The 24,273-nt window shown below is 42.9% G+C and overlaps 1 protein-coding gene across 2 annotated transcripts in view; it reads right to left on the reverse strand.

The window, feature by feature from the left end:
- Positions 1-24,273, reverse strand: part of LOC132381729 (solute carrier organic anion transporter family member 2A1-like) — a 223,150-nt gene that overhangs the window by 122,026 nt on the left and 76,851 nt on the right. The window contains exon 5 of one of the 2 annotated variants that reach the window (XM_059951304.1): positions 23,133-23,231. The exons of the other annotated variant lie outside the window; for it this stretch is intronic. Within the exon in view, the coding sequence (XP_059807287.1) occupies positions 23,133-23,231 (99 nt within the window). The remainder of the gene's footprint in view (positions 1-23,132; positions 23,232-24,273) is intronic. 2 annotated transcript variants of the gene reach the window in all.

The following is a 24,273-nucleotide window of genomic DNA, read 5'->3' on the forward strand; positions in this document are numbered from 1 at the left end:
GAACTAAGTCTGGGGAAAGTGGTAACTGCTCAGTGAAATGACCCGGGCATTGGCACCATGTGGAGCGCGGTGGAGAAGGGGGATGTGGCATGGGCAGAGAAGACAAAACACGCTTCAGTGCCTCCGTTATTGAAGGAATTGCCTCAGTTAAAGTTGAAGAACCAAGTCTTGTAATGGGTCATGGCGCACATGACTGTGCTCCAGACACTGCATGATGATTCCGGGCACTTGGGATTTTGCAAGAGGCCTACGGATTACTCAAGGAATATAAAGAATGTAGTAAGAATCTTCAGAAAGAAATTAGAAAAGCTAAAAGAAGATACGAGGTTGCTTTGGCAAGTAAGATGAAAGTAAATCCAAAGTGTTTCTACAGCTATATAAATAGCAAAAGGACAGTAAGGGATAAAATTGGTTCATTAGAGAATCAGAGTGGACAGCTATGCGTGGAGCCAAAAGAGATGGGGAGATTTTGAACAATTTCTTTTCTTCGGTATTCACTAAGGAGAAGGATATTGAATTGTGTAAGGTAAGGGAAACAAGTAGGGAAGTTATGGAAACTATGACGATTAAAGAGGAGGAAGTACTGGCGCTTTTAAGGAATATAAAAGTGGATAAATCTCCGGGTCCTGACAGGATACTTCCTAGGACCTTGAGGAAGGTTAGTGTAGAAATAGCAGGGGCTCTGACAGAAATATTTCAAATGTCATTAGAAACAGGGATGGTGCCGGAGGATTGGCATATTGCTCATGTGGTTCCATTGTTTAAAAAGGGTTCTAAGAGTAAACCTAGCAATTATACGCCTGTCAGTTTGACGTCAGTGGTGGGTAAGTATTCTTAGAGATGGTATATATAATTATCTGGATAGACAGGGTCTGATTAGAAACAGTCAACATGGATTTGTGCGTGGAAGGTCATGTTTGAAAAATCTTATTGAATTTTTTGAAGAGGTTACAAGGAAAGTTGACGAGGGTAAAGCAGTGGATGTTTTCTATATGGACATCAGTAAGGCCTTTGACAAGGTTCCACACGGAAGGTTAGTTAGGAAGGTTCAATCTTTAGATATTAATATTGAAGTAGTAAAATGGATTCAACAGTGGCTGGATGGGAGATGCCAGAGAGTAGTGGTGGATAACTGTTTGTCAGGTTGGAAGCTGGTGACTAGTGGTGTGCCTCAGGGATCTGTACTGGGTCCAATGTTGTTTGTCATATACATTAATGATCTAGATGACGGGGTGGTAAACTGGATTAGTAAGTATGCAGATGATACTAAGGTAAGTGGCTTTGTGGATATTGAAGTAGGTTTTCAAAGTTTGCAGAGAGATTTAGGCCAGTTAGAAGAGTGGGCTGAACGATGGCAGATGGAGTTTAATGCTGATAAGTGTGAGGTGCTACATTTTGGTAGAAATAATCCAAATAGGACATACATGGTAAATGGCAGGGCATTGAAGAATGCAGTAGAACAGGGTGATCTCGGAATAATGGTGCATAGTTCCCTGAAGGTGGAATCTCATGTGGGTAGGGTGGTACAGAAAGCTTTTGGTATGTTGGCTTTTATTAATCAGAGTATTGAGTATTGGAGTTGGGATGTAATGTTAAAATTGTACAAGGCATTGGTAAGGCTGAATTTGGAGTATTGTGTACAGTTCTGGTGACCCGAATTATAGGAAAGATGTCAACAAAATAGAGAGAGTACAGAGAAGATTTACTAGAATGTTACCTGGGTTTCAGCACCAAAGTTACAGGGAAAGGTTGAACAAGTTAGGTCTTTTTCTTTGGAGCGTAGAAGGTTGAGGGGAGACTTGATAGAGGTATTTAAAATTATGAGGAGGATAGATACTGATGTGGATAGGCTTTTTCCGTTGAAAGTAGGGGAGATTCAAACAAGAGGACATGTTGAGAGTTAGGGAGCAGAAGTTTAAGGGTAACACAAGGGGGAATTTCTTTACTCAGAGAGTGGTAGCTGTGTGGAATGAGCTTCCAGTAGAAGTGGTAGAGGCAGGTTCGGTATTGTCATTTAAAGAAAAATTGGATAAGTATATGGACAGGAAAGGAATGGAGGGTTATGGGCTGAGTGCGGGTCAGTGGGACTAGGTGAGAGTAAGCGTTTGGCATGGACTAGAAGGGTCGAGATGGCTTGTTTCTGTGCTGTAATTGTTATATGGTTATATGGACCGGTTCTACTGGCCCCGGATGAGGGGGGATGTTGAAGAATATTGTAAGAAGTGCAGTCGTTGCATCAGGAGGAAGACCCTGCCTGCGCCGGTGGCCCCTTTGTCGCACTTACAGAGTGCAGCACCCCTGGACTTGGTGTGTATGGATTTCCTGTCTGTTGAGCCAGACACCAGCAACACCGTGAATGTCTTAGTCATCACAGATCATTACACTTGATATGCTCAGGTGTTTCCCACTAAGGATCAAAAAGTGACTACAATTGCGAAGGTGTTATGGGAGAAGTACTTCGTTCATTATGGCCTTCCCAGGCGGATCCATAGTGATCAGGGATGAGACTTTGAGAGCCTGCTTACCCATGAATTACTGACTATGCTTGGGGTTGTGAAATCCAGGACCACCCCCTATCACCCACAGGGTGATCCTCAGCCCGAGAGGTTTAACCGGACACCGTTGGATATGCTCGGGACACTGGAGATTGGACAGAAAAGTAAGTGGAGTCGGCATGTTGGGCATTTGGTTCACTGTTACAATTGTACTCGTAATGACTCTACCGAGTACTCGCCTTATTATCTAATGTTTGGGCAGGAAGCGAGGTTGCCCATTGACTTGTGTTTTGGGACTGAGGCAGGTGAATTACCTTTGAAGCACTATCTGAAGTATGTGTCCGATATGAGGAGAGAGTTGAAAAGGACGTACGAGTTGGCCAAGGCAGTGGCCACCAAGCAGAATCAGAAGAATAAGGGGAGGTATGATCAGAAAGTGAAGTTCGCTCAACAATTGCCGGGAGACCGGGTCCTTATATGGAATTTAGGACTACCCGGTGAGCAAAAGTGGTGAAACCTGAGGATGGGAAGGGGCCTGTCAAGGTACTCCATCGGAACCACCTGTTGCCCCTGGGTCAAGAGGTGCAAGTGGATAAAGAGCCTGAGTGGGAGGTTACGCCTAGTACGAGGACTCTGTGAGGGCGCAGGGTGAGGGAAGAGCCCACTGCGGAAGAGACAGGGCCAGTCCTCACCCTGGAAAGGGATACTGCTTCGGAAGACGACGCTTCAGATGTGTGGTCCCTGTTTCTGTTTGCTAATTCCCCAGTACTGGAAGAAGAGGCTCTTCCCCTACTGAGTTAGGTGAGAGGAGGGAGAGTGTTGAGGGGCAGACTGAGATGCAGCCGGCATTGGAGGGAGACAGGGTGGAACCCGAACATGAGACAGAGGGCTCTCAGGTGAAGAGGGATCCCAGTGAGGAAGAGCATGAGGGTCCGACAGGTAGACCTGGGGTGTCCCCCATGGTGTCTGAGGAGGAAGGGTCGGCAGAGGGGGTACAGAGGTCTCAGAGAAGTAGGCACCCCCAGAGCGGCAGACATATGCAACGCCGGGAGAACTGAGTGTGATGTCTACTACCCTGGGAAGTTACGCCACTGCGTTCAGCACCTGGGTTGTGTTTTGTGTTTTGTAAGAAACATTGAGGAACTCTGTTAATGTCATGAGGGCATGACTTTTGTTTGTGGGGGGAGAGTGTACTGAGTGTACTGCGTATGTTAATCAAAATGGCTTCTTTGTTAAAAGTAAAAATGTTTCTTTGTTATGCTAACTGGTGAGAGAGTGCTTCTTCTTGCAGAGCACTCTCGAAGCTTGTTTGGGTTCTAGCTACTGATAATGAGAATTGTATTCATTTTTTAACCAGTTGGGATAGATGTTATTCTCTTGTGTGGGTCTGTGAGCTGTTATTGCATGGACTTTTGGGGAGTCGGGAAGGAGACCGCAAGGAAGGCAGATGGGTGCTGGAGGCGCTGCTGATCGATCACCGAGAGTGGTCCCAGCTGCAAAAGGGGGGTGGAGGTTGGAGAAGATCGAAGAGTGGATGGAAGACTCGATGGTTGAGCTCCAATGATGTGCACTAATTGACTGAACCCTGATAAGTTCTGGTGTCTTTTTCTTTTTTTTTCTTTCATATATATTGTATCGTTATTAATCACTTAGTTCTAGTATGATTTATAAGATGTATTCTGTAAACGTACATGGTGTGCACTTGATATTGTGTGTGCGAGTTTGTATTAGTGTGCATTTCACAGCATCCATGTATACAGGAGGTGCAGTTTGGCAGGTGGACAATCTTCCCCTAGACATACACCAGCTGATTGCGTAAGTGTTAGATTTAGAAATTTTAAATTATTAAAAGCCCTTTGAAACAGAGAGTCATACAGCATGAAAACAGCCCAGACCACCAATACTGACTGTGTTGCCCAGATAGCAAGCTCCATCTGTCCATATTTAGCGCACAGACCTTTAAAGCCCTCATCTCCATGGACTTAACTACCAGTAGATAACATTCAAATGTTGCTTGCCTTAGTATTTGCCTTAACAAATATTTCTAACAGCTCCCTTGTGTGAAGAAACTGTCCTGGTGTCTCTTAAATATATCTTGCCTCTAATCCTAAGCCTCTAGTCATACTTTTAGCAACAGCACATCCCAAGGGGCCCAAGACTGCTGACAATATTCCATGTGAGGCTTTGCCAGTGCTTTTTAAAGTCTCAATATTACATCCTTACTTTTATATTCTAGTCCTCTCAAAATGAATGCTAACATCACATTTGCCTTCCTCACCACAGACACAACCTACAAATTAACCTTTAGGAAACCCTACACATGTAACCCCAAGTCTATTTGCACTTCAGATTTTTGAATTTTTTTCCATTTGCAAAACAGACTACCTTTTTATTTCTTCTTTTTGATCATTCACTTCCTGACACTGTATTCCATCTGCCACTTCTTTGCCTATTCTCCTAATCAGTTTAAGTACTTCTGTAGTTTCTCTGCTTCCATCAAAACTGCCCACCACCCACCTTTCTATCATCCACAACTGCCCTCCACCCACCTTTCTATCATCCATAAACTTAGCCACAAAGCTATCAATTCCATCTTCCAAGTCACTGACATATAACATAACAAGAACCAGTCCCAACACAGACCCCTGTGGAACACCACTTGTTATTGGCAGCCAACCAGAAAAGTCTGGAATTGTCTCCAGAAATTGTCTCCTGCCAATCAGCCAATGTTTTACCCATGCAATGGTGGAAGATCCAGATACAACAGGGTCTTTTAAGAGACTTTCAGATAGGTACATCAGAGCTTAGAAAAACAGAGGGCTATGCACCAGGGAAATTCTAGGCAGTTTCTAGAATAGGTTACAAGTCAACACAACCTTGTGAGCCAAAAGGTCTGTAATGTACCGTAGATTTTCTATGTTCTATGTTAACTTGTTAAACAGCGTCATGTGTGGCACCTTGACAAAGGCCTTCTTAAAATCCAAGTTCACAGTATCAAATGATTCTAATTGTCTATCCTGCTTGTTATTTCCTCAAAGGATTCTAATAGATTTGTCAGGCAAGATTTTCCCTTGAGGAAACCATGCTGACTAAGGCTTATTTTATCATATGCCTCATAGTAGCCTGAAACCACATCTTTAACAATTGACTCCAACTCAGGCCCTCAAGTCCAGACAACATCCTGAATTGATTTTTTGCATTTTTTCTAGTTCCAACAACATCTCTACTCTAAGAGGTATGAAAACTGTACACAATATTCTCAGAGCAGCCTCATCAATGTTTTATATAACCATAATATAATAGTATAATAATAATATAATATAATATAATATATAACTTCCCAACTCCTATATTCACTGTCATAGAGAAGTGCAGCACAGAAACAGACTAGTCAGCCCACCTTGTCCATGCCAAAACCATTTAAACTGCCCATCAACCTGTACCAGGACCGTAGACCTCCATACCCCTACCTATCCATCTATCTATCCAAACTTCTCTTAAATATTGAAATTGAGCTTGCATGCACCACTTGTGCTGGCAGCTCATTCCACACACACACACAACACTCTGAGTGAACGTGCCCCGATATTCCCCTTAAATTTCTCACTCTTTACCCTTAAACCATGACCTTTGGTTGTAGTCCCACCCAACATCAGTGGAAAAAGCTTGCTTGCATTTACCCTATACATACCCTTCATAATTTTGTGTATCCCTTCAAATTTCCTCTCAATCTTCTATGTTCTAAAGAATACAGTCCTAACCTATTCAATCTTTCCTTATAACTCAGGTCCCCCAGACCCAGCAACATCCTTGTCAATTTTCTCTGTACTCTTTCATAATATTTTACATCTTTCCTGCAGATAGGTGACCTGTACACAATACTCCAAATTAGGCCTCATCAACATTTTATACAATTTCAACATAATATCTTATCTCCGATACTCAGTAAATTGATTTATGAATGCCAATGTGCCAAAAGGTTTCTTTCTAACTCTACCTACCTGTGACACCACTTTCAACAGATTATGGACCTGTATTTCCATATTCCTTTGTTCTATAGAGTCACTAGATGGTTGCTATACACGAATACTCCGGATGGCTCTTGACGTGAGTTGGCAACAGCACATGACAAACATCGAACTTTATGATGACTTACCGATGTTCACTACTAAAATCAAGGTGAGAAGACTGCAACTAGCAGGGCACTGTCTACGTCACCCTGAGATACTTGCCAGCCTAGTCATCACATGGGAGCTCAAGCACGGGAGGATGAACCCTGGGCGCCCTCCCAAGACTATGGTCAACACACTCCTAGAAGATAGCAACGCAGCTAATGTAGATTGAACTGAACACACTGATGAGGGAGGACGAGTGGAGAGTCCGTTATCATGCCCGATGCCGGCCCCCTAGGCCTGAGTTAATGTAGTAGTGGTAATTTATTCTATCACACTCCTCAGTGCCCTACTGTTCACTGCATTTTGGTTTGTCCTACCAAAGTGCAAACCTCACACTTGTCTGCATTAAATTCTATCTGCCATTTTTCAGCCCATTTTTGCAGCTGACAGAGATCCCTCTGCAAACCATGATAGCCTCCCTCACTATCCACTACACCCCTAATGTTGGTGTCATTCACAAATTTGCTGCTAAATGATTTTTTTACCACCGATCTACAGCACGTGTGACACCACCTGCACTGCTAGTTCCTTCATTTCCATAACACTCCCCAGAGCACTGCCATTCGGTGCCTATCCTAGTTTGATCTCCCAAGATAAAAAAAGCTCATATGTATCTGGATTGAAAACAATTTGCCAATCCCCAGGCCACATACCTGGCTGATGAAGATCCTTCTATTATTTCTTGATGACGTTCTACACCACTTATTTTAGTATCATCCGCAAACTGATCAAACATATCCTGTACTATCAGGCTATGAGACATAGGAGCAGAATTAGGTTATTTGGCCCATCAAAACTGCTATGCCATTCCATCATGGCTAATTTATTATCCCCTTCAACCCCATTATCCTGCCTTCTCCCCATAACCTTTGGTGTCTTCTCTAATGAAACCTGTAACCTGCCACTGTATATATACCCAATGACTCAGCCTCCACAGCAGTCTGTGGCAATGAATTCCACAGGTTCACAACCTTCTTTCTGGCTTAAGAGATTCCTCTGCATCTCTGTTCTAAAGGGATATTGTTGTAATCTGAGACAGTATCCTTTGGTCCTATACTCCCCCACTACAGTAAATCTTCAATTCCACTCTATCTAGGCTTTTCGATAATATGAGGATTCAGTGAGATCCTCAACTCATTTTTCTGAGTACAAGGCCCAGAGCCATTTAATGCTTATTAGATGTTAACACTTTCATTCCTAGGATCATTCTCAGAAACCTCCTCTAGATCCTCTTCCACGTGAGTGCATCTTTTCTTAGCTAAGGGGCCCAAAACTGCTTAAAGCCAAACTACATTTACTATCAAAGTATGTATACCATATACAATTTTGAGATTCTTCTTCTGGCAGGCAGCCACAAAAGGAAGAAAAGCCCAATAAAACAAAGACCATCATATATCCAAAGCACAAGAAAAAGAACAAATCGCGCAAACAAAATAAACAAATAATACACAGAAAATGAACAGCGTAATATGCATAAGAACATTAAAAATAGGAGCAAGAGTAGGACATCTGGCTCGTCGAGCCTGCTCTGCCATTCAATAAGACCATGGCTGATCTGGCCATGGATTCATCTCCACCTACCACCCTTAATTCCCCTACGATGCAAAAATCTTTCCAACCTTGTCTTAAATATATTTACTGAGGTAGCCTCCACTGCTTCATTGGGCAGAGATTCACCACCCTCTGGGAAAAGCAGTTCCTCCTCATCTCCATTTAAATCTACTCCCCCAAATCTTGAGGCTATGTCCCCTAGTTTCCCCTACCAGTGGAAACAACTTCCCTGCCTCTGGCTTATCTATCCCTTTCATAATTTTATACGTTTCTATAAGATTCTTTTGAATTCTAATGAGTACAGTCCCAGGTGACTCAATCTTTCCTCAGTCACTGGAATCAACCTGGTGAACCTCCTCTGCACCACTTCCAAAGCCAGTATATTCTTCCTCAAGCAAAGAGACCAGAACTGCATATAGTACTCCAGATGAGCCACATCCTGGCTGTACAGTTGCAGTATAACCTCCCTGCTGTTGAATTCAGTCCCTCTAACAATGAAGGCCAACATTTGATTTGCCTTCTTGATAGCCTGGTGCACCTGCAAACCAGCATTTTGTGATTGATGATCACTCCCAAGTTCCTCTGTACAGCTGGACACTACATTTTTTCTACTATTTAAATAATAATTTGCTCTTTCATTTTTCCTCCCTGGCATTTACCAACATTGTACTCAATCTGCCAGACCCTTGTCCATTCACTTAACCTATCTATATCTCTCTATAGACTCTCCGTATCTTCTGCACAATTTGCTTATCTTATGGATAAGTCTTTTATATGGCACCTTATTGAAGGCCTTCTGGAAATCCAAGTAAGTAATGTCTATCTGTTCCCCTCTATCTGCTGCACTCATTATATCATCAAAGAACAACAGTAAGTTTGTCAAACAGGACTGCCTTTCCTGAATCCATGTTGTGTCTGCCTGATGGATCCACTTTTTCCAGATGCCTCATTATTTCTTCTTTTTTCCCAACTACAGATGTTAAACTAACTGGCCTGTAGTTACCTGCCTTTTGACTACATCCTTTTTTGAACAGTGGCATTCACCATCTTCCAATCTGCCAGGACCTGTTCAGAGCCCAGAGAATTCTGGTAAATTATCACCAAAGCCTCAGCTATAACCTCTGCCATTTCTTTCAGTATCCTGGGATGCATTCCATCAGGACCAGGGGACTTATCTATCTTCAAGCCCACAAATTTGCTCAGCACTACCTCTTTAGTGATAGCTATTGTATCGAGGTCCTTATCTCCCATTGCATCCATAACATCTTTCTTTGGCATGCTAGATGTGTCCTCCACTGTGAGTACTGACACAAAATAGTAATTCAAAGCCTCGGCTATTTCTTCATTACCCAATATCAATTCCTCCTTCTCGTCCTCCAAGGAACCTACATTCACTTTAGCCACCCTTTTCCGCTTTATATAATTATAAAAACTTTTACTATTCATTTTTATATCTTATTCTAGTTTATTTTCAAAATCTAGCTTCCCTTTCTTTATTGCTCATTTAGTGGTACTTTGTTTCAAGTTTTCCCAATCTTCCAGTTTCCCACTACTCTTGGCAACTTTGTATGCATGAGCTTTTAGTTTAATGCTTTCTTTTATTTCCTTAGTTATCCAAGGCTGGCTCTCCCCACCCTTACTGTCCTTGCTTTTAACTGGAATATACTTCTGTTGAGCACTGTGAAAAATCTCTTTGAAAGTCTTTCACTGTTCCTCAACTGTCCCACCATATAGCCTGTATCCCAGTCTACACTAGCAAAATCTTCCCTCATCCCATTGTAATCTCCATTGTTTAGGCATAATATACTGGTTTTAGATTAAACTATTGCACCCTCCATTTATATGAGAAATTCAATCACACTGTGATCACTGTTACCAACAGGATCCCTAACCACAAGATCACTAATTTTACTTGTCATATTGAACAGGACCAAATCTAAGATAGCACGTTCCCTTGTAGGTTCAATAATACACTGTTCAAGAAAGCCAACATGTATGCGTTCTATAAAGTCCTCATCAAGACTGCCTCGACCAATTTGAGTCTCCCATGATAAATGCTATTCCATTCTTACATGCCTCAGATATTTCTTCGTTTATCTCCTGTGCCACTCTAATGTTATTATTCAGTGCTCAAAAGACAACTCCCAACAGTGATTTTTTTCCCTTTACTATTCCTAATCTCTACCCAGATGGATTCAATACTCTGCTCCTTAGATCTTATATCGTCTCTCACCATCACCCTGATCCCATCTTTAATTAAGAGCGATACCCTACCTCCCTTACCTTTCTGCCTATCTATAACACCATAGAACATTACAGCACAGAAGCAGGCCCTTCAGCTCTTCTTGGCTGTGCCGAACCATTTTTCTGCCTAGTCCCACTGATCTGCACCTGGACCACATCCCTCCATACCCCTCTCATCCATGTACCTGTCCAAGTTTTTCGTAAATGTTAAAAGTGAGCCCGCATTCACCACTTCATCTGGCAGTTCATTCCACACTCCCACCACTCTCTGTGTGAAGAAGCCCCCCCTCAATGTTCCCTTTAAACTTTTCCCCCTTCACCCTTAACCCATGTCCTCTGGTTTTTTTTCTCCCCTAGCCTCAGTGGAAAAAACCTGTTTGCATTCACTGTATCTAGACCAATCATAATTCTATATACCTCTATCAAATCTCCCCTCATTTTTCTACGCTCCAGGGAATAAAGTCCTAATCTATTCAACCTTTCTCTGTAACTCAGTTTCTCAAGTCCCAGCAACATCCTTGTAAACCTTCTCTGCACGCTTTCAACCTTATTAATATCTTTCCTGTAATTAGGTGACCAAAACTGCTCATAATACACAAAATTTGGCCTCACCAATGTCTTATACAACCTCACCATAACATTCCAACTCTTATACTCAATACTTTGATTTATAAAGGCCAATGTACCAAAAGCTCTCTTTATGACCCTATCTACCTGTGACACTACTTTTAAGGAATTTTGTATTGTATTCCCAGATCCCTCTGTTCTACTCCACTGATCAGTGTCCTACCATTTACCTTGTATGTTCTACCTCAGTTTGTCCTCCCAAAGTGCAATACCTCACACTTGTCGCATTAAACTCCATCTGCTATTTTTCCAGCTGCAAGCTTTGAAAACCTTCCTCACTGTCCACTACACCTCCAATCTTTGTATCACCAGCAAATTTCCTGATCCAATTTACCACATTATCATCCAGATCATTGATATAGATGACAAATAACAATGGACCCAGCATTGATCCCTGTGGCATACCACTAGTCACAGGCTTCCACTCAGAAAAGCAATCCTCCACTACCACTCTCTGGTTTCTCCCATTGACTTAATGTCTAATCCAATTTACTACCTCTCCATGTATACCTAGCGAATGAATCTTCCTAACTAACCTCCCACGCGGGACCTTGTCAAAGGCCTTACTAAAGTCCATGTGGACAACATCTACTGCCTTCCCTTCATCCACTTTCCTGGTAACCTTCTCGAAAAACTCTAATAGATTGGTTAAACATGACCTACCATGCACAAAGCCATGTTGACTCTCCTTAATAAGTCCCTGTCTATCTGAATAGTTGTAGATTCTATCTCTTAGTACTCCTTCCAATAATTTACTTACTACTGATCTCAAACTTAACAGCCTATAATTTCCCGGACTACTTTCAGAGCCTTTTTTAAACAATGGAACAACATGAGCTATCCTCCAATCCTCTGGCACTTCACCCGTAGATACCGATATTTTAAATATTTCTGCCAGAGCCCCTGCAATTTCAACACTAGTCTCCTTCAAGGTCCGAGGGAATACCCTGTCAGGTCCTGGGGATTTATCTACTCTGATTTGCCTCATGACAGCAAGCAACTCCTCCTCTTCAATCTGTATAGGTTTCATGACCTCACTACTTGTTTGCCTTATATCCATAGACTCCATGTCAGTTTCCTCAGTAAATACAGATGCAAAAAAACCCATTTAAGATCTCCCCCATTTCTTTTGGTTCCATACATAGCCGACCACTCTGATCTTCAAGAGACAGACAGACAGACAGACTTGATCCCAAGGGAAATTGGGTTTCGTTACAGTAGCACCAATCAAGAATAGTGTAGAAATATAGCAATATAAAACCATAAATAATTAAATAATAATAAGTAAATTATGCCAAGTGGAAATAAGTCCAGGACCAGCCTATTTGTTCAGAGTGTCTGACACTCTAAGGAAGGAGTTGTAAGGTTTGATGGCCACAGGCAGGAATGACTTCCTATGATGCTCAGTGTTGCATCTCGGTGGAAAGAGTCTCTGGCTGAATGTACTCCTGTGCCTAAACAGTACATTATGGAGTGGATGGGAGACATTGTCCAAGATGGCATGCAACTTGGACAGCATCCTCTTTTCAGACACCACCATCAGAGAGTCCAGTTCCATCCGCACAACACCACTGGCCTTACAAATGAGTTTGTTGATTCTGTTGGTGTCTGCTACCCTCAGCCTGCTGCCCCAGCACACAACAGCAAACATGATAGCACTAGCCACCACAGACTCGTAGAACATCCTCAGCATTGTCCGGCAGATGTTAAAGGACCTCAGTCTCCTCAGGAAGTAGAGACAGCTCTGACCCTTCTTGTAGACAGCCTCAAGTGTTCTTTGACCAGTCCAGTTTCTTGTCAATTCATATCCCCAGGTATTTGTAATCCTCCACCATGTCCACACTGACCCCTTGGATGGAAACAGGGGTCACCGGTGACTTAGCCCTACTCAGGTCCACCACCTGCTCCTTAGTCTTTTTCACATTAAGCTGCAGATGATTCTACTCACACAATGTGACAAAGTTTCCCACCGTAGCCCTGTACTCCACCTCATCTCCCTTGGTGATGCATCCAACTATGGCAGAGTCATCAGAAAACTTTTGAAGATGGCAAGACTCTATGCAGTAGTTGAAGGACCAATGTTATCCCTTACTATCTTTTGCTCTTAATATACCTGTCGAAGCTCTTAGGATTATCCTTCACCTTGACTGCCAAAGCAACCTCATGTCTTCTTTTAGCCCTCCTGATTTCTTTCTTAAGTATTTTTTTGCACTTTTTATACTCCTCAAGCTCCTTATTTGCTCCCTGTTGCCTATACATGTCATACATCTCTCTCTCCCTCTTTATCAGAGTTCCAATATCCCTAGAGACCCAAGGTTCCTTATTCTTATTCACTTTGCCCTTAATCCTGACAGGAACATACAAACTCTGCACTCTCGATTTCTCCTTTGAAGGCCTCCCACTTACCAATCACATCCTTGCCAGAGAACAACCTGTCCCAAACCACGCTTCTTAGATCCTTTCTCTTTTCTTCAAATTTGGCCTTTTCCAGTTTAGAACCTCAACCCGAGGACCAGATCTATCTATGATCACTGGAACCAAAGTGTTCCCCTTCCGTCACCTGTCCTAACTCATTTCAATAGACAATAGACAATAGGTGCAGAAGTAGACCATTCGGCCCCTCCAGTCTGCACCGCCATTCTGAGATCATGGCTGATCATTCACTATCAATACCCAGTCCCTGCCTTGTCCCCATATCCCTTGATTCCCCTATCCATCAGATATCTATCCAGCTCCTTCTTGAAAGCATCCAGAGAATTGGCCTCCACCGTCTTCCGAGGCAGTGCATTCCACACCTCCACAACTCTCTGGGAGAAGAAGCTCTTCCTCAACTCTGTTTTAAATAACTGACCTCTTATTCTCAATCCATGCCCTCTGGTACTGGACTCTGCCAACATCTGGAACATATTTACTGCCTCAATCCTATCAAATCCTTTAATTATCTTAAACGTTTCAATCAGATCCCCTCTCAATCTCCTCAATTCCAGCGTGTACAAGCCCAATCTCTCCAATCTCTCTGCGTAAGACAGCCCTGCCATCCCAGGAATCAACCCAGTGAATCTACGCTGCACTTCCTCAATTGCCAGAATGTCCTTCCTTAAACCTGGAGACCAAAACTGTACACAATATTCCAGGTGTGGTCTCACCAGGGCCCTGTACAAATGCAAAAGAACATCCTTGCTCTTGTATTCAATTCCCCTTGTAACAAAGGCCAACATTCCATTTGCCCTCTTCACTGCCTGTTGCACTTGCTCATTCACCTTCATTGACTGGTGAATTAGGACTCCTAGGTCTCTTTGCATTTCTCCCTTACCTAACTCGACACCGTTCAGACAATACTCTGCCCTCTTGTTCCTGCTTCCAAAGTGGATAACTTCACATTTATTCACATTGAATGACATCTGCCAAGTATCTGCCCACTCACTCAGCCTATCCAAGTCTCCCTGTATTCTCCTAACGTCCTCTTCGCATGTCACTCTGCCACCCAGTTTAGTATTGTCAGCAAACTTGCTGATATAGTTTTCAATGCCCTCATCTAAATCATCGACATAAATCGTAAAGAGCTGTGGTCCCAATACAGAGCCCTGTGGTACCCCACTAGTCACCTCCAGCCAGTCTGAGAAACACCCATTCACTGCTACCCTTTGCTTTCTATCTGCCAACCAGTTTTCTATCCATGTTGAAACCCTGCCCCCAATGCCATGAGCTCTGGTTTTACTCACCAATCTCCTATGTGGCACCTTATCGAATGCCTTCTGAAAATCTAGGTACACAACATCTACTGGCTTACCCTCGTCTAACATCCTTGTTACACCCTCAAAAAACTCCAACAGATTAGTCAAGCATGATTTGCCCTTGGTAAATCCATGCTGGCTCGGCCTAATCCTATTTCTGCCATCTAGATGTGCCACTATTTCGTCCTTAATAATGGACTCAAGCATCTTCCCCATGACTGACGTTAGGCTAACAGGGCGATAGTTCTCCGTTTTCTCCTTCCCTCCCTTCTTGAAAAGTGAGACAACATTAGCCACTCTCCAATCTTCAGGAACTGATCCTGAATCTAAGGAACATTGGAAAATGATTACCAATGCATCCGCAATTTCCTGAGCCACCTCTTTTAGAACCCTCGGATGCAGACCATCTGGACCTGGGGATTTATTAGCCTTCAGTCCTACCAGTCTACTCATCACAGTTTCTTTCCTAATGTCAATCTGTCTCAATTCCTCTGATATCTTATGACCCTGGCCCATCCATACATCTGGGAGATTGCTTGTGTCCTCCCTGGTGAAGACAGATCTAAAGTATGCATTAAATTCTGTTGCCATTTCCGTTTCCCATAACAATTTCTCTCAATTCATTCTTCAAGGGGCCAACATTGCTCTTAACTATCTTCTTTCTCTTCACATAGCTAACCTAATAGGAGATCTGATATTGCATCCTCTCTAGTTGTTACCTCTATATATTGATTTAGAAAACTTTCCTGGACACATTTTACAAACTCTAACCCATCTAGACTTTGGATATGGAAGTCCCAAACAATCTATCCTTCTATATTACCTGATATCCTTGGATATTTAATTCCCAATCCTCTCCACCCCGCAACCACGTCTCTACCGGCCATTAAATCATATCCTTTTGTACTGATTTGTACCACAAGTTCACTGACCTTGTCACGAATACGATGAGCATTCAAATAAAATGCCCTTACACTCATTGTGCTTTTAAAATTTTGTAAACTTTCACTCTTGTCTTGTCTTCACTCCACTCCACTCTTACTTGTCTCTTTTTAACTTGTTTTCTCTTTATCTTTATCCACACTTTTTTTTTACTTTATCCATACTTCTCCAATTTATTGAACCCACCCTATTACTATTTAGATTAAAGCCCTTCCCACAGCCCTAGTTATGCGATTCGCTAGGATCCAGGTCCCATCACAGTTCAGGTGGAGCCCTGTCTCATTGGTACAGCTCCCTCCTTCCCCAATACTGGTACCAATTTCCCAAGAATTCAAACCACTTTTCCCATACCAATCCTTGAGCCATGGATTTAACTCTCTAATCTTCTTGACCCTATGCTCCTGATACAGGTAGCAATCCAGAGATTACCACCTTTTTGGTTCTGCTTTTTAATTTAGTCTCTCGCTGCTCAAATTCCTTCAGCAGAGCCCCTTTCCTCATTCTATCTATGTTGTTGGTATCCACATAGACCACGACAACTGGATCTTTCCCATCCCACTGCAAATTCCTCTGCAGGTCAGATAAGCTGTCCTGTATCTGGGCACCAGGCAGACAACACAGCCTTCGGGATACTCTATCCTCACAACAGAAAACTCTGTCTATTCCCCTGACTATACCATCCCCAATTACCACTACATTTCTCTTCTCTTCCCCTCTTGAATGACCCCCAGAACTACAGTCCACAGTTAGGTTGCTCATCCTTCCTAAAGTCCCCACTCTCATCCACACAGGGAGCAAGAATCTCCTGGCTGTTGGACAAGCTCAAGGGCTGAGGCTCCTCCAGCACCATCTCTTGGAACCCACTATCTGCCTCACTCACAGTCACATCCCGTACCCCTGACCACAGACTGAATTTGCAGCAGCTAATAGAAAGGGTGTGACTATCTCCTGAAACAGAGAATGCAGGTAACTCTCCCCCTCCCTGATGTGCCGCAGTGTCTGAAGCTCAGATTCCAAGTCATCAATTTTGAGTATGAGTTCCTGAAGCAGCTAGCTTGCTGCAGATGTGGTCACCAGGAACCACAATGGCAGACATCCCATCTCTCCCAGAAGTTCAAGGAGTGTCCCAGATATGTATTGATAGTGGCTCCCTGGCGTCTGCAGATTGCATACCATATCCCGGAAATTGTTTTTTTTTAGATCAAGCGAGCGTGGGGAGGGAGGGGGCAGGGGGGCAGGGAGAGAGAGAGAAAGAGAGAGAGAGAAAGAGACAGAGAGAAAGAGACTCCTAATTGGTCTCTCTTTGTGCTAAGTAGACCTATCAGCTTTCTCTGTGGGTGAGCTTTACAATCGACTTCTCTCTCTTTCATTGTCCATCAGTTTGTTTAGTGACCTGCAGTGCCATGGCAGAATGTTCCAAAAAAAGAAAGCACAGGGCAGTTGAGATTCAAAGAGCTCTGCCAGTTGATGAAACTGCTTTTGGTGCTGCCAAATTCTAAAGGTGATGTAGAAAGAGCATTCAGCATGGTGTGTCACATTAAGACAGAATTCAGAAGTCAGCTGTCTCACAAAACATTTGTGAATCTGATGTCTTGCAAAATTAACAAATTCATTGACACAGACTGCTATGAGGTTCAGACTTCCGGCAAAATGCTCAAATCTACCAAGCAAGCCACATCACAGTACAAGGGAAGTTTGAAAAGAAATAGAAAAGCTATTTGCATGAGCATTTCACTATTAGCATTGAGACTGCCAACAAAATACTCAACAAAGAATATATATGTGTATGTAAATAATTCCAATGTGATCAAATAAATTGTTGTGTTCTTTCATAATCAAAAGTCCTATATACATACACCCTTGGAGGTCAACGGGGGGGGGGGGGAATATGGGGTTGCGGGGGGGCGGTGCTACCTCCTTGAAATGAGGTTTTGCAGGGTGGTATGTCTGCAGTGGGGTCCACCAGCTCCCACATCATGCAGCTACAGCACATCACCTGATCCTGCATCATCCCGACTTTATTTAATTAGCTGTAATTTAGTGACCTTTTATTCAACCACTACAAAAGCCTTAATTGCTACTTACATGTGCCTCCTCGCCAAAGCCTCATTCCCATCCCTACACTGGCTCACTCACACAATGGCCATTCTGCTTTGACCCTACTTTACTTTTATTTACTTCTGCTCATGAATCATGAATCTATTGGTCTGCAGCTAATGCATCAAGCCCTGCAAAATGCTTTTTAAACGCTTCTCCCTGACGTGAGCAAATCTCTCTCTTCAAATTGACTGGTCTGCCACTAATACGCCACGTCCCGCCAAACGGTCCTCTTTTAAACTCTTCTCCCCAACCTGTGCAAAGCTCTATCTCTCTTTGAATCAACTGGTCTGCCATTAATGCGAAAGTGAGATTGAAGCCACACAGTCACCTCAGCGCTGAAGCAAACTGTCAGGAGTCCGACAGCACAGGTCACCGTTGCAGCCAGTTCAACGCTGAGACAAGTAAGACTGAGTAGTCAACTCAACCTTCTGCCCTCAACCACAACACTTTAATCTTTTAATCTGGTCCATTGCTTATATTGGCTAAACATTGGTTCACTTTTCACTCTCAACAACAGGCCCAGCCTAAAGTCAACTCCAGCAATGGCTGCATTATTGAGAGTCCAGTTCACCAAATCCTTCAGGATACCACAAAAACACCAGATTGTTCAGACGGCTAAAAATACACATCCCAAAAGAAAATTACAGACTGCGAGATTACATTGAGCATTGAGTCTGTTGGGGTCACATACTGTGTTTGGTGTGGCCTCCAGTATATGAGTAAGACTTGACATAGATTGGGAGACCATTTCACCGAGCACCTGCACTCCGTCCACTAGGACAAGTGGGATCTCCTAGTGGCCACCTATTTTAATTCCATTTCCAATTCCTGATATGTCATCCATGTCTCTACTGTTGCGGCACACTCAGTTTGGAGGAGCAACATCTTATATTCTGTCTGGGTAGCCTCCAACCTGATGGCATGAACATCGATTTCTCAAACTTCTGGTAATAACACCCCCTCCCACACCATTCCCCATCCCCATATCCCTCCCTCACCTTTTCTCCCTGCCTACATATCGCCTCCCTCTGGTGCTCCTTCCTCCTTTTCTTTCTTCCAAGGCTTTCTGTCCTCCCCTATTAAGACTCCCCCTTTCTCCAGCCCTGTATCTCTTTCACGAATCAACTTCCCAGCTTTTTACTTCACCCCTCCCCCTTCCATTTTCACCTATCACCTTGTGTTTCTTCCTTCCCTCCCCCACCTTTAAACTCTACTCCTCAACTTTTTTTTCTCCAACCCTGCCGAAGGGTCTCGGCCCGAAACGTCAACTGTACTCATTTCCGTAGATGCTGCCTGGCCTGCTGAGTTCCTCCAACATTTTGTGCATGTTGCTGCAACATCCCCTTCGTACTTTCCTCCAATCTCTTTAAAATTATGCCCCTTGTAGCAGACATGATCTCCTTTGCACAGATGGAGGGGCTGTTTCCCTGAATGTTGATAGAACCAGTAACTCAGAATCAACTGAAGCAATTTACCTAGACTCACTTGCCTACAGCTTCCTGGCTTGTTTCTGCTCCCCTTTTTGAACAACGGTACCACATTAAAATGGCCTTTATAGATCTGGACAAGGTAGCAACACTTAATGTTCCATGGTTTTGATGTGTTAGCAAAGGTAGAGAAGGAGAAGGAGGTAAAAGAATGTGTGTGTGAGTGTGCGTGTGTGTGTGTGTGTGTGTGTGTGTGTGTGTGTGTGTGTGTGTGTGTGTGTGTGTGTGTGTGTGTGTGTGTGTGTGTGTGTGTGTGTGTGTGTGTGTGTGTGTGTGGAGTTGCACTATTTATTAATCAGGGATACTATCACAGCTGCACATAAAGGGGACATGAAGAAGGGCTCACTCAATGGTTTTTATTTATTGTTACAGTGCGAAATAAGTCCTTCCAGCTTTCAAGCCATACAGAGGAAACCAGAGCACCCAGAGGAAACCCACGCAGTCATGGGTTGAATGTCCAAGCTCTTTACAGACAGCGGTGGGAAATGAACCCAGGTCACAAAAGTTCTGCTGAGCCATCCTATGTGTCTATATGGGTAGACACAGGACCAACGTTAGTCCATTCAGCCCATCAAGTCCGCTCTGCCATTTCATCATGGCTGATCCCCGATCTTATTCAACCCCATACGCCTGCCCTCTCACTGTAACTCTTGATGCCTGATTAATCAGGAAACTATCAACGTCCACTTTGAATATACCCACGGACTCGGCCTCCATTGCAGTCTGTGGCAGAGCATTCCACAGGTTCACCACTCTTTGATTAAAAAAGTTTCTCCTGTTCTAAAGATCACCCCTAAATTTTGAGACTGCAATCTCTAGTTCTGGATACCCCCACCTTGGGAAACATCCTCTCCACATCCAACTATTCCCTTCCTTCAGTTCTTTCATTTCCACCACATCTGTTTTCATGTTGAGGCTTTCCATTCCAGGACATCTGAGGTGCCATCTTTTCTCTGAAAACCGGGTTTTCTCTCTGCCAACATTAATGCTGCCTGCGCTCACAACAATCCCCCACTTTTCCACACAACTACCCTCACCCCATTCTCCCCTCTCCTACAAGCATAACAGAGGTGGGGTTCTCTTTGCCTTCACCAAACATCCCACAAGCCTTAGCATCCAACATATAATTCTCCACAATTTCTATCATCTCCAACAGGATCCCATTACCAGGCACATCTTCCCCTCTCCTCTCTACTGTGCACAGGGAACACATTCACCACCCATCCTTCCTACCAATCCCCCTCCAAGCAATTATCCCTGCAACCATCCTAAACGGTACACTTCCTCACTCACAGTCCTTCGGAGTAAGGCAGCACTTCATATGAACCCATTGGTGTGCCTGGTGAAACAACTTATACATCAGTCAGACTCAACGCAGTCTGGAGGATTCCTTTGTTCTGTTCCCTAACACTCAGGATCTCCCAGGGGCTAGCCATTTTAAATCCCATTCTCACAGTGACTGGTTTGTCCATGGCTTCCTCTAATGCCATATTGAGACTTGACACAGATTAGAGGAACTACACCTCATATTCCAGTTTGGTAGTGTCCAACCTGATGGCATCAACATTGATTTCTCTAACTTTCAGTAACCACCTCGTTACCTTCCCCCCCTTACCACTCTGCCCTCATTAACTCTTCTTTTTCCCCTCCCCCATCCCACAACATGCCTATCACTCACACCTCTCTCCCTCTGGTTCTACCACCTTCCCTATCTTTAATAGTCCACTGTGCTCTCATATGAGATTCCACCTTTTTAAGCTCTTTGCCTTTTCCACCTGTAATGCCATGGTTCATATTTTTTCTATGTATGCATTTTATTTTGGCAATTCTGAAAGTGCTGCTTGTTTTCAGTTTGCTCCATTTCGGCTTGTTTGGGTTACTTCTGAAGATAAGCGATGTTGTGCAATGTGTGCCATCCAATTAGTGGGAGGTTTTCTTGCCAAGAGACAATAAGGCCTTTTGATTGGTGGGAGATGAAGAGAGAAGACACTGGGGAGATAAGATCCAGTGGGAGACCCGTTTTTTTTAGATGGATTGTGAGCAACATTCGGAAGATGGTGTGAGTGTTCACGCTGACGAGGACCCAGCTCATGAGTGACAGGGAAGTTCAAGATGAGCTCCAACTTGTGTACATTTGACTGTTTAATTAGAATGGGCCCTTCTCTTGTTGTTATTCCTTACTAACCATTTACTTAAGATCCATAAATATAAATCTTTTAATCATATACGATGTTCTGTCTGTTATTTCATGGCACTAATTTGTAACAGGGTAGCGAATTACACAGCATTCACACAAACTGATGGTTGGGGTGGGAGCATGCCTCAATCTCACAAGTTTGGCAGGGCCAGAGGTCGTCTTCCCTAGACTTACACAGCCAAGGAGACCAGGAGGTTTCACAGCTATCACCTCCACGTCATTCTTATTCACCCCTTGCTCACCCAGCTGTCATCCACCTCTCACCTGGATTCTCCTATTACCTACCAGCTCTTGCTCCTCCTACTCCCCCCACCATCTTTCCTGATATGCCAATTGTTAATTTCCCTGCACAGATGCTGCTGGGCCTACTGAAGGGGGGGGGGGGGGGGCGGTATGTGTGTTGTTAGTCTAGACAGGTTACAGAGGTCAGGTCACCAGAGCTGTGAAACACAATTGTGCTGATGGCTGCCCCTGCACAGAAAGTGTTCTAATTACAATGCAGATTCAAGCCCGCTGAACCTAAGCTCAAAATCAAGTTGAATCACTGATTACATGCCACTTTGTCTACTTACAACTCTGTTCATTTTTGTTTCATTCAAGTTTTCCTCATCTGTGTCAATACTATAAACTGAGTAGATACAGATAAGTCCTATCAGAAGTAGGCCGAATATGCCTCGTAATGATCTTGTGCTTCATTGGTTACCCGCTTTACACTTTTTCTGTAGCCTTTACACTTAATCCTGCACTGTTATTTTTATTATTTTATTCTGTCTCAATGCACTGTGTAATGATTTTATCTGTACAAACATTATGTGGAACAAGTTTTTCATTGTATCTTGGTGCAGTGTTAAATGGTTAATTGGTTAATTAACCAATTAGTCAAAAAGAATTTTATTAATTCCAGCTCAGTTCATCTATTATTTCAATTTACTTTGTCATTGAAATTGACTTTTTCCTTCTAAATCTTTCTCCTTCTGAAGTGTTTCTAAACAATACAGTAGGATAATCACTGTTTCCTTAAATGTTGCCCTTACAATATCACTAACACAATCACTGTTGACATGACATCCTGTTTCTTTGACTAGTGCTTATAAGCAAGTAAATAAATTATAAAGATGCATGTATTTTTTGCAAATATTTGTTCATATATATTTTATCTTGCATTTACACAAATTAAATGATAATTTTCTTTGAAAAATTAAGGATTTTTTACTACCATACAGAAAAATATTGGGCACCAGGGTAGCATAACATTTAGCACAGCATTATTACAGCTTAGAGTTCAGATTTCAATCTTGCATCTTCTGTAAGGAGTCGATATGTCTTCCCTATGGAATACATGGGTTTTCCTGGAAGCTCAGGTTTCCTCCCACAGTCTAAAGATGTACCATGTAGGTTAATTGGTCATTGCAAATTGTCCCATGATTAGGTGAGAGTTAAACCAGGGTTGTCGAGGATTGCTCAAAAGGCTGGTAGGGCCTCCTCCCCAAACAATCACTAAATAAATACAATCAATAAAAATGTGTGAAATGATCTTACTTTGTCTCTAGAACAAAGATCTTTTAATGATTCTCACTTACCTGGATCCACTCTATCAAGGTCCACATATAAACGTAAAGTCACAGACCCAAGTAAGTATCCAAATGAAGGCCCAAAAACAGATATTGCAAACAGAATTGCTGAAGAAGACAGAAAGAAAAGACACAATTGACTACATAAAAATTGACCCAGAAACTCTTTATGCACTACAGATGGAAATTTCTAAGAGATCTAATTGCCAAAATCCATTTGCTACTTGGTGCAGCAGTAGCACACGTCCTGGAGTGTGATGCAATTCATCTACTTCTCAGGTGAATATATCTGGCACTGTTATTTTTTTCATATTGCTTTCTGGAAATTCTATGGTGCAGACAAAGTGTTTAAGCAAATCAGGTTTTGCACACTTAAGCAGATATTAACCAAAGAGTTCATGGACCATTCAATCAGAGTGTTCATACCCCCATAGACCATTGTTGGGGATTCTAAATTATATTCCATGTTGACAGATTTTCCAAGTATCTTCAAAAACTCTTACTGATCTCTACTGTTTTAATAGAGCAGGGGTGGGGAATGTAACAGCAGCATTCAGAGACAGCATTCTTGGGGAATCTACTGTTAAGGCCAATGGGTAGAATTTAGAAACAAGAAGGGGAGAATCACTCCACTAGGTTGTAGACTACCCAAGAGGAATTTGAGGAGCTGTTGTGTAGAAAAATTACTCACAGTTGAAAGAATAACAGGTGTGTATTAGTGGGAGATTTCCCCAGTACTGACTACCCAGAGTATTGAAGGCCTTTCTGGGGCACAAAGCTTGAAATGTGTCCAAGATAACCTCTTAATTCAATATCTAGAGTACCCTACTCGGGAGGGTGCAATAGTGAATTGCCTTTTAGAGAGCAAAGCAGAGCAAGTAACTAAAGTGGCAGTTACATAGCACCTTGGCTCTAGTTACCAAAATTCTCTTAAAGATAGTGATGGAAAAGGAAAGGACAAGTTTACATGTTAGGATTCCAAATTGAAAATGTGCTAATTTTATATCATAAGACCATATGACATAGGAGCAGAATTAGGTCATTTGGCCCATCACATCTGCTCCGCCAATTCATCACTGCTGATATATTCGCCCTCTCAATCCATTCTACTGCCTTCTCACTGTAATCTTTAATATCCTAACTGTTCAAG

The sequence above is a fragment of the Hypanus sabinus genome, chromosome 2, assembly GCF_030144855.1.
Source record: "Hypanus sabinus isolate sHypSab1 chromosome 2, sHypSab1.hap1, whole genome shotgun sequence".
NCBI classification, from domain to species: domain Eukaryota; kingdom Metazoa; phylum Chordata; class Chondrichthyes; order Myliobatiformes; family Dasyatidae; genus Hypanus; species Hypanus sabinus.